The sequence below is a fragment of the Pygoscelis adeliae genome, unplaced genomic scaffold (genome assembly GCF_000699105.1).
Source record: "Pygoscelis adeliae isolate BGI_AS28 unplaced genomic scaffold, ASM69910v1 Scaffold114, whole genome shotgun sequence".
Taxonomy (NCBI): domain Eukaryota; kingdom Metazoa; phylum Chordata; class Aves; order Sphenisciformes; family Spheniscidae; genus Pygoscelis; species Pygoscelis adeliae.
Genome location: NW_008824587.1, coordinates 1,695,114 through 1,706,182, shown reverse-complemented (window position 1 = coordinate 1,706,182; position 11,069 = coordinate 1,695,114). Strand labels below are relative to the sequence as shown.

At 48.2% G+C, this 11,069-nt stretch overlaps 1 protein-coding gene across 1 annotated transcript in view; it reads left to right on the top strand.

Moving 5' to 3' along the window:
• Nucleotides 1-1,544, top strand: part of COL5A1 (collagen, type V, alpha 1) — a 122,989-nt gene extending 121,445 nt beyond the window's left edge. Inside the window, exon 66 of the mRNA XM_009322151.1 lies at nucleotides 1,103-1,544. Coding sequence (XP_009320426.1) covers nucleotides 1,103-1,249 — 147 coding nt within the window. The 3' untranslated portion in view covers nucleotides 1,250-1,544. The remainder of the gene's footprint in view (nucleotides 1-1,102) is intronic.
• Nucleotides 1,545-11,069: the final 9,525 nt, after the last annotated feature.

Sequence of the window (11,069 nt, the reverse complement as noted above, 5' to 3'; positions counted from 1 at the left end):
AACATGCTAAGGGAGCTTATTGCAGCCTGGCAGAAAGAGGCTCCGCATCTCCTGTATTCCTGTACCGTCTCCCGTACCCCGGTAGGTCATCCTTCCTGAACCACTGTGTTCCCAGCTGACCGGTGAATGCTCATTCATGAAAACTTGCTGTTGTTGGGTTGGAGGCATCATCAGAGCTCCTCTCTCCCTCTTCTCCCCATCAGGCAAAGAAGGGCTATCAGAAGGCAGGGTATTTAAAATTGAGCCCTATGTGTGAAAAATGAGGTTGGGCTGTCCGACGCGGCATTGCCGCAGAGGTCCTGGGAGGACCCGCGCTCCGGCCGTGATGGAGGCTGCTGCAGCCGGCGCCGGTGGATCTCCAGGGTTAACGTTCAGGCCATTACTTGAATGTGTTTTTCCTGATCTTACAGCCCTTTTTCAGTAGCTGTGATATAGCTTATTCTTCTGAGACACACAAATCAGAGGGTAAGGTAGAGCCAAAAGCTGCTCCATAAATTCACATATTTGTGCAGCTTTGTATGCCCTCGGGTGCACTCTGCTCCTCTAATAATTATTTATATTTCGGAAATAACTGTATGGCTACCAGGCACGATAAAAAGACAACGTCACCTTGTGAATTCTATCAAACTTTAAATGTGATCTTTTCGGTACTGCTCAGAAAATAGTCAAACTAATATATTCAAATTTAATCGCTCATATTTGCTCAACAACCCATGTGTGTTCTCGGGGAGGCAAAACAACTATACCACAGCCACAACAATTTTACCAGGCTCCTCTTCCAGCTCTGAGATGTGCTGACAGCAGAGATGGTGTCTTTTGACCTGCATGGCAGCAGCTTCTTCTGCTCCAAAGTCTGGGCTCAGGAGAGTCATCTCCCAGGGGTTTGCTCAGTGGTCACCATCCCACTTTGAGAGCACGTCTGCTAAATCTGCAGGGCAAATGTGTGGTTGGTGCTGGGTGCCTCTAATTCCGCTCAGAAAATGCCTGGGCAAGATCGTCACTGTGTTCCCAGCTGACCGGTGAATGCTCATTCACGATAACTTGCTGTTGTTGGGTTGGAGGCATCATCAGAGCTCCTCTCTCTCCCTCTTCTCCCCATCAGGCAAAGAAGGGCTATCAGAAGACTATCCTGGAAATCAACACGCCCAAAGTAGAGCAAGTACCTATAGTCGACATCATGTTCAATGACTTCGGAGAAGCGTCACAGAAATTTGGATTCGAGGTGGGACCAGCTTGCTTCATGGGCTAAGAGCCACCTGAAAACTAGTCTCCAAATGAGCAACCTCGTAACCTCATTGCGCCATTTAATTAATTAAAAAAAAAAAAGAAAAAAAGAATTCCTTGTCACATGCACGTTCTGAAACTGGACAGCGATGGGTTATTTTTTTTTCCGTTTTGTTCCTTGTTTTGCCCGAGTTCCTCTGTGCCACCGCACCCACACGTACCGAACCGCCGACCGAGAGGACCGTTCCCGTGACAGACGCAGAATCGCATGACCGACCGCTGCACGTGTGGCCCGGAGACCTGTCCCTGCGCCGCCGCCACCGCTGCTCCCACCGCTGCTGCTCCACGGCCACCGAGCAGACCCCACCACCATCAAAGACTTCTGTCTTCTTCTTCTTCTTCTTCTTGCAACGAAGCGATACCGAGCGCTTGTCTATACATTAGCGTGTGTGTGTGTTTCTAAGGAAAAATGGAAAAAACTTGAAACTCCTGTGTTCAGCTTGACGTTGAAGTCCCAGCAGTCCTGGCTCCAATCTAAACCCTGCCAAAGCTCATCGGAGGGATTTTGTTGACTTCCACGAGATTGGGATCGGCTCTAGCAAGTAGATGTCATGGCCATTTCCAGAATTTTTAATATCTCCATTGAATCGCATAATTCTACGTTTTACAAAATTTAGCCCCATGAATTTGATAGCTAAAAGTCACACTGGGCATCTCTTTCCCATGTATTAAAGGTGCTTATATTTTTGTATGTTTGTAAGTAAATATTTGTATTGTATATTATTTTAAATGTTTAAATGTTTCTGGCTTCAAAACATGCATGTGACCCTGTCTGTATTAAAACCACCATCTCTCCCACCACCATCCCAGCCAAGCATCCACCTGGGAACGAAGACGGCGGCTCACGTCCCCACCGCCCCTGCCTCTTCCCAACCCCGAGCCTGGATCTGGAGGGGCTTGGGGTTACGCCCAGGCACGAGTCTTTGCAGGATGAAGGCCCAATGAGTGGCACACCAGCCCCCCGAGCCACAGATGCCTTTTGGAATGATTCGCTTCAAAATAAGGAAATCAAAGGCCACTTCGTAACAAGATTTCTACAAAACTCTGATCTAAAAGCAGGATCTGCTTTGAGTCCCTGCCTTTTTATACACTTTTGCTTACCTTAACATACATGTTTTAAATTAATTCTTTTTTTCCTTCAGCATTCTTTTAAAAGAATAATTAAAAAAAAAAATCCATTCCCAGTGGCAGATTGCAGTGGCAGGAGAAATCCATTTGTCCTCTCTGAATACAAAGTGTAAAAAAAAAAAAAAAAGGAAGGAAAAAAAAGGTGCTTTTTATTTTTACGTGTCTCTCTGTGGTGCTATCTATTTGAGTAACTTTAAGACAACACTGGTGATACCCTGCCATTGGCCAATCTCACACCAGCCTTTGCTTTTTAGCCACTTTCAACACAGACTGTAGGCTTTTGCTACAGTCTTTGATTATAAATGCATGCCACCTTTGTACTTGTTATGTAGAAGACCCACTCCTTTCCTTAACTGTATTGCGGTAGCTTATACGGCCCGTGTAGAAAAAGTATTAAATGTGCGTACATCTTTTTTCTTTTTTTTTTTTCCAAGAATATTCATGCATTTTGTACGGTGGTAACCATACCAGATTGTACTCAGTCTCTGAATGTTTGTGGTGCTAATTTATGTATTTGTTGGATGTCCTGACGTGATGCTGAAGCTGCGCGGGTGCCTGCCCGCCGAGCGCTCCCGGGAGTCTGCAATTTTCCTGGTCTTCCCACGGTGGCTCTGCCAGGATGGCTTTTTTTTTTTTGTTTTTCTTTCATGCAGCCTTTTCTGTTTGCAACCTGCTGACACCATCTTCTTTTTCCGTTTGTTTGTTTGTTTTCTCCCTGGCCGTTTTCCTCGTTTAGATCTCTCAGCTGGAAAATAGATGTTGCAGGGTGGGTTTTTTTATTATTATTTGGCCTGGAGTATCACAGCAAAGCTTGAGCCAAGGGGGGGGGCTTTCACCATAAAGGAAAAGACATCACATTTACTGTGAAGAAAAGCCTATATATGATGTCTTTTCTCCCCTCCTTCCCAAGCAGAGAGCAGCAGCAGCCGAGGAAGGGCAGGCGAAGTCGTGCTGGAGGCAGCGGCGATGCCGCGCGGTGCTTTTCGGTCTGGGAGAGCCGAGTCCATCCGTCTCCCTTCTTCTGTTGCGTTCTCTCGTATTTTCTTTTCCCCTTGGGGGAAGAAAAAAAAAAAGGTGCTACCCTAAAAACTGCAGACTCCGGCAGCGAAGCAGTGAAAAGGAGTATATAATAATATATAGGAGAATTCAGCTTCTCGGTCACCTTGGCAAGAGCCTTGTTCAGGAATAGTGGGAAGGTCAGAAAAGGTTGCACGTTCCTCTCTGCAACAGATAAGCCATATATTGATGTATGTACACACGTGTGCGTCTGTCTAGGTCATGTGATTCTGTTATAAATTTTCATTAAGGGAGCTTTTTTCTTTTATTTTTCCTTTTATTTCTTTGCTTTAAGAAAAAAAAAAAAATCCTCTGTTGAATTCCACAGTGTTGTAATTGTACTGAGCTCCAAACTGTTCCGATTTCCCCAGACCACTTAGCTACGGTATATTGCAATAAAATTACTACTTGTATTTGCAGACATTCTTTTTGTGTAATTTTATTTCCCTCCTCCCTTAATATATATGACTTGAACAAATGTTGATAAGAAAAATAAAACCTATGGAAAAAAATTTTAGTACATAAGGCCCTTTTTAAAATATAGTGTCAAATGACATATTGTACATTTCTTCAAAGTCCAATAAACATGTCATAAAATTTAAGTGTAATGCCCATAAGAGCTATTTTTAAATATTTTAAACCTGTGTAATAAAGGAATAAATGTAATAGATTTTTTTTTCAATAAATCAAGTTTACTGTTTCCACCTAAACCAACATGATGTGAATGTCTTCTTGAAGTTGATTGCAGCGTGATTTCCCCATGACCCCTCTGCTCAGTGGAGCCTGAAGAGTTCATCAGAGGAGCGGTGAAAGTGCTTAAAGGTAATATATACTGTGAAATAATAAATCAAACTCATCAGAGCGAGAACTTGCAGGCCTGGAATCTTTTTTTTTTTTTTCTCAGTGAGAAACTCGGATCGACCCAACAGTGCAAAAATCCAACCCGGGGATTTCAGTTGCTGGGACTTGGATGAGAAGGTCAGGTGGCCACCAGCTCTCCACCGTCTCCACCCCACCGGCAACGGCACCCGAGGAGTCTTTGCTTGGTACCGCAGCCTTTGCTTTGGCTGATCTTCTCATCCCCGAGACAAATTCAGGGGGGAAAAAAAAACCAAAAAAAAAACATTTCTCCAGCTTCTTGGTGAGCTCCTCAACCCCAAACCAGCCCGAGGGTGCTGCTGCATGGACATGCTGGGGGAAGTGACATGGGGGAACACTTTGCTCATCCTCTCCTTACCTCCTGCGGGTTTCACTCCAGGGACTTGCAAGATGATGGCTCCTCTGGAAACCACTGCAAGAAATCACACGTATCTGCCTGCCAACACCAGCCGCCGCTGCTGCTGGATTTGCATCGCTCTGGTTGTCGGGGGCTTCTTGCAAAGATCCATTTGGTTGGTGCTGCTGGTTTGCAGGTTCAAGAAGACACCTGCACCTTGAAAACGTGTCCTTATTTGCAACACAGCAGGTACGTACAGTAGAAACCCACACAGGGGCGCACAAACCCACCTCTATGCACGACGCTTTGCAATGACCACGCCAAGTTGTGTGTCTCATCAGCCTCTCCATTCTTTGGTTGCAATCAGTGGTAGATCTCGGATTGAGATGTTCAGATAAGGAGCCAAAGTCCTTTAGTCTCAGTATATAATTAGCTTGTAGGAGTAGTTTTTGGGAAATCTTGGGGTATTATGGCCAAATCTTCATCCAAATGGATCCCAGAAATGCAGAGGTACCACAGCTGGCGGAAGAAACCAGGGGGAAAAGAGCTTGAATTACTTAGATCTGCCTGATCTAAGGTGATCACTTCAAGGCGACGCTAACCTCTTCCGTGCTGACTTGCTAGTTGTGATCTGCACTGGATCGTTGCTGGTTGCAGCAAACACTTCTAGCAAATGCCTCAGGGTCTCACTGCTGAGAGGAGCTTTGATCCACCTTTAGGAAAAAGCAGAGATCTGAGCAAGGATTTGACTGTTTCTGGAGCTGCCGGATGCAGAAGCCATGGTGTATTTTTCATCTCTTTTTGTGTAGCAAAGTCTGTGGTTTGGTGCTAGAGCTACGCTGTAGTAACTCTGTCTGCCAGGTGAAACATGGAAGGTAATTTTTGGATGACCCACAACAGAAAGCAGCAGATTATCCAACCAGAGTGTGAGCACCCAAGACGGCTCCGTTTTGCTCTGAGGATGGGACTGCTCAACCCAAACTCATGCACGTGCCAGGGGCTTTGCCCAGGCACGGCCCCAGCACAGCGGCTGCCTCCCCTACCTCGGGGATGGTGCGCAAGGGCAGGGTCAGCAGCTCAAACCTTGGGATGCAGCAAGGAGAGCAAGAGGACTAAGCTCAGCACCCACACCAGCCCTGGGGGGAGCAGAGCAGCACCTACCCCTGCTACAACTCGGGGAGTGAGAGTTAACCAAGTGCAGCTGAGCCCAGTTGTGTTTCCAATAGCCTTTAAAAGCAGCTGAGCCAGCCTGGGCAGGGGAAGGGGAAGCTGTAAGGCTACTGGTGTCTGCTTTGCTCTGCCTGTGTTTTTTTCTAACAGGCAGGGGCTTAACTAGCTGGGATTTATGTACTTCTGTGTATTAAGAAAGAAGGTGAAGCCCGAAGAGTTTTTTCCCATCCAGTTACCTGAGCTGCCCCAGGCACGAGGATGCGTGCATTTGCTTCCTGGCTGTTTCCGAAGGTAAAACATGAACTGCTGCGTGACTTGTTTTCTGCTGGTAAAATGGGATTTTTTTTCTCCTTGGTTATTTTTTTTAACGCTGTTCTGGAGGAAGGGCCCCAGGTCTTGGTCCTCAGAGCCCCTTGGCTCGCTTCAGCTGGTGGAGCAGTGGCTGTCCCTAAAACAGCGCATTCCCGCGTGGTTTGTAAGAGTAGGCAGCGGGGCAGAGAAAAGAGCCTTCAGTGTAAGCTCAGCCATGTATTAGCCACCTGAGACTCCCCTGAGAGGTTACCCTCGGGACAGGAGGCCACGCGGAACGCAGCCTAACGCACCCATTGCTCAGGAGCAGCCGGTGTGCGGGGGCAGGCTGGGACGGAGCCACGGGCTTGCCATCTGCCAGCCCTGCTGCCTGCACGGCAGCACCCGCCCGACGCGGCGCAAAGCGGCTTTTCCCAAATGCAGGTCCCTCTAAGTCGTGCTTCAACCCTGGGGCTGCACCACCGGTGACAGGCGCGTTCCTGCTCCTCCTGGGAGCCGGTGGGGAAGGAGGACGGGGTTCAGCGGCCCGGGCTGGGGGGTGCAGCACACCGGGGGAGGCACAGCTCTGCCATGTACCGCTCCCGGTCCGATCTGCGCCGTGCGGGGACACACCGTGATCACACCGTTTGCTCTCTGCAAGACACGACAGCTTTGGTTGGGATGCACCCTGCTCTATTATTATCTCTCAAAGCGATGCTCCTCTCAGCTCCTTAAATACCGTGTTTACATGAGACTGGTAAAAATAAAAATGGCTAAAAAAGAGGTGTTGGCTATGATTAAATTTAGAGACCGGATCCTGGGTGCTTGTTCCCTATGGTCTTAAGTGAATTTGGGGAAACAACCCAGAAGAAAAACTGTGAATGGGTGTTTTATACAAAGAATTGGGCTTCCTTAGTGCAGCTAAAGCTCTCCTGGAAAGAGAGAAACAGCAAGACAAAGTGGGAGGCTATAACAAGAAGGGAAGAGGAATGTGCTTTAACGTGAAGAGAATATGTAAAGCGTTTGGTAGAGTGAGGCTTTCACAGCCTACAAGGCAAGCTAGAGCTATTTTCATTGTTCAGCTACTTTTTGTCCAGCATTTGCTCCCCAGCTGGGCCTGGTTTGACTTTTTTTTTTCTTCTCATTAATGTCTCTATCAAAAGACTAGAACTGATCTGACCTGCAACTCTAGGAAAAAAACCAACCTCTCCGTGACTTTCTATGAGGAAGAGCAAGCGAGCTGGAGATGCCTCCTGGCAGTTCGCTGCCACCTGTAAATTAAGCTGCAGAGCCTCTAGCAAAAGCTAATATAGTGCAAGTCAAACGTGTCCCCTCTCTCTTAACACCTTGCGCAGGAACTGTGCCACTGCAAATTCACTGCTCTGGCTTTCCTACCAGCTAGGCGCTCCACCAGACAGACAATTTCTAGATTGTTTTTCACGTTTTTTTTTTAACGCGGGTGATCTGAGCAGGACAGACCGCTGCTGCAGCAGTGAGTCGCATCAGGCTGATTCCTGTGTCACTTGGCACTGCAAGACTCGTGTCCCTCTGCCAAGAGCATCGCGTCCCATCCTCTGCCGGGGTTCGGATGAAGGCTGCAGCCTGCGGCGGCAGCGATGCCCGGGACCTTCACCCACAGCGTGGCTAGAAACACTCAGCGATGTCTCAGCTTGCAGCAGTAATGGGAGGTACTGGCGCAAGGGCTGTCAGCTGTGCTCGGTCTCTGTAATACTCAACAGTCCCGGCTCCTGCCAGTGCTGTGCGACCCGACCCCTTCTTTCCAGAGAAAAGTTGTGTTTCACCAGCTGGGGCAGCCCGTGCGCAGGCTCTGCCCAGCGCTGCGGCAGGTGCTGGGGCAGGATCTGGCCCTGCAGCCGCCTGGTGCTGCTGAGGGCTGAATCTGAGCTTATCTGACGCAGCCTCCTCTTCTGCTCTCCCTTTTCGCTCCGCTTTCCCCTCTGCTCCGCCATGCTGCATAGTGCGAGAGCAGCAGGTGGGAAGCAATGTTTTATCATAATTGCCCATAAATCATCATGTCACCGCAGTGAGGACTTCTGCTGGTTTTTCCTCCTTTTCTGTTTTCTTTCCATGTATTTTTCGTACTTTCAGGCAAGAGCAACCTCTGAAGCCGACCTGGGTTAATGTTCTCAACATCTGTCAGTCGCTGTTTAACCAGTGCTGCTCTCCTGCCGTTACGCAATGGCACAAAACCGCAGGGCTTTAATGCTTTTCAAGGCACCTGGCTTAATCCAAGCTCTGATTTCAAGCAGGAGGCACTACTGACACTAGAGAGTATAAAAGTAGAGCTTCGTGACTTGAGCAACGACAGGAAAAGACAAAGCTTGAATACCAGCCCTGGCATTCAGCGCCTACAGCCAAGCACTGGGATGTGCGATAGGTCTGCAGTGCTTCTGTCGTGGTTTAACCTCGGTCGGCAGCTAAGCCCCCCGCAGCCGCTCGCTCACTCCCCCCCACCCGGTGGGATGGGGGAGAGAATTGGAAAAGCACAAGTGAGAAAAACTCGTGGGTTGAGATAAAAACAGTTTAATAATTGAAATCAAATTATAATAATATGATGATAACAATAATAATACACAAAGCAAGTGATTCCCAGTGCAATTGCTCACCACCCGCCGACCGATGCCCAGCCAGTCCCCCAGCAGCGGCCCCCCCGGCCAGCTTTCCCCAGTTTACGTACTGAGCTTGACGTCCCATGGTATGGAATGTCCCTTTGGCCAGTTTGGCTGTGCCCCCTCCCAGCTTCTTGTGCACCTGCAGCCTTCTCAGTCGGTAGAGCATGGAAAACTAAAAAGTCCTTGACTAGTGTAAGCATTACCTAGCAACAACTAAAACATTGTGTGCGTTATCAACTTTGTTCTCATCCTAAATCCAAAACACAGCCCTGTACCAGCTACTAGGAAGGAAATTAACTCTATCCCTGCCGAAACCAGGACAGCTTCCCCCCGGGCTGGTCTCCATCTCTCCTTCAGAGGAGCAGGATGCTGTGCTGCAGTTAGCAACCGACCAGGGATTGTCGCTGCAAAATCACCAGCACCGAGCTCTGGTCCACCAGGTTTATCCTGCAAAAGCACCACGGAGCAATCCTTTGGATCATTACAGCCTTGGAAATAATTTACTCTTAACTCATCCTTCCCTCGGCGCTTCCAGCTGGGGGGAATGGCGGTCCCCTCTCGCGTCGAGGAGAGCTTCAGTACCAGCATCTTCCCTGGGCATATAAGCAACCTGCTGGATTTGGAGCTGTCTCTGGGTTTTCCCCAAGTCACAGCACTGAAAGCTGGTTTTGCCTTTGATCTCCAAAGCAGGGGGAGTGTTAATGTGCTGTGGTTTTATTTATGGCACCTATCACCATTTCATTTATTCCTTGTAACTTCTCTGGCTGCAGATTTTTTCCATCCTGGGGCATCATTACAGCAAAATTATTTTCTCCAGAGGCACAAACTCAATAGTTCAGACAGGCCCTGCGTGTTTCTACCTTCATAGCAAACAAAACTTAGCAATTTATGCTTGTATTTAATGGGTTTTCTCAAATAGCCCAGAGCAAAAATAAACACCCCAAAGAAATCAAACACATGAAAACCCTAAAGAAGAAGCTGTTTTTCTCCTTCAGAGAGAAGCCAACACGCTTGTTTTTTAAGGGATGCATAACTAAGAGAGCTCTGAAGCGCTAAAATTACATTTTGTAAGGTGCAGGCTGTCACGTTCAGAGGCACCCCTGGAATTGCTGCTCGACACAGCTGAATGCAGAGAGCAACCGTGCCATCTTCGGGCCCTGTGTTGGGACTTAGCGTTCTCATTCTGCCCAATTATTAAGAAGTTAATTTGACAACGAGATGTTCTTTGCAGAAAATTTTCTGCACTGTGCTTGGCTTTTATTCAGCTGCTCCTTAGCTCGGCAAATTTTCCTTTTTCTCCGTTTCCTTGGCTCAGGAAGGGCAGAGCCATGGGCTGCACCTGGGAGAACCTTCCCTGAGCACCCTGGGGTGCTCAAGAGAGTAACCACGTCGGGTGAGCATTGTGTCGGTGCTGACTGCCAGCCTGACCTTGGGGACATCCCCTAGTGTGGCCAAGCCATGATCCCAGCCCTGCAAAAGGCGGGTGCTGGACTGCAGCGCTGCCCTGCAGCCCCAGGGACGGGGACTGCTGCGGTTGTGCCATTGCCTGCGGACCGGAGGGAAAAGATGCACAGACTGTGCCTTTTTAAGTGCAAAAACTTCATCTGGGCGGCTGAGCAGGGACCGTGACCTGCTAGTGGGGTCCCTCCGCCATGGGTGGTCTCTTGTCCACATACATAAGCATGGTGAAGAGTTTGGTCTCTTTGGAATTGCAGTGATAACTCGCATCCAAACGTCTGCTGGGGGCTCCCAGGGTTGGAAAAGTGCCTCACTTCAGCCCCCATCTCCCCGAGAGCTGAAGCATCTCCGCTGCAGGTCGGACCCCAGCCTGGAGCTGCTCCTCGCTGCTGCCAGCACGGCATTGAATTTCAGGAGAAAGCAGGAGCAGCCACCAGAAAAAAATTGTCCCTCTTTAAGGTTTTCCTTTCAAGCAGGCTGATCAGAGACCCTGTTGAAACGGAAATCAAAAAGCTGCTAGACTTGAAACGTTAATTAAGATACACAACAGAGAGAGAGGGGGAGAAGGAAGGAGGGGACCGTCTATTCATGAATTATCTGCTCTAAGAGGAAGCATTTGTGTATTTGAAGTGCGTATATCATTTTGGTGGCAAATGAAAGAAATTGAATCAAACTGCACAGGAAGTTTGTACACCACTGTGGATTTAATTTTCAAACTTGCATCGGGCAAAGATTAACCTTGCTGAAGGGCGTTAGCGGAGCAGGCAGAATGTGTAAAAATTAATCCCTGCTATAAGTTTCTTCAGAAAGAAACACAAAGCAGTTTTAAATATTTA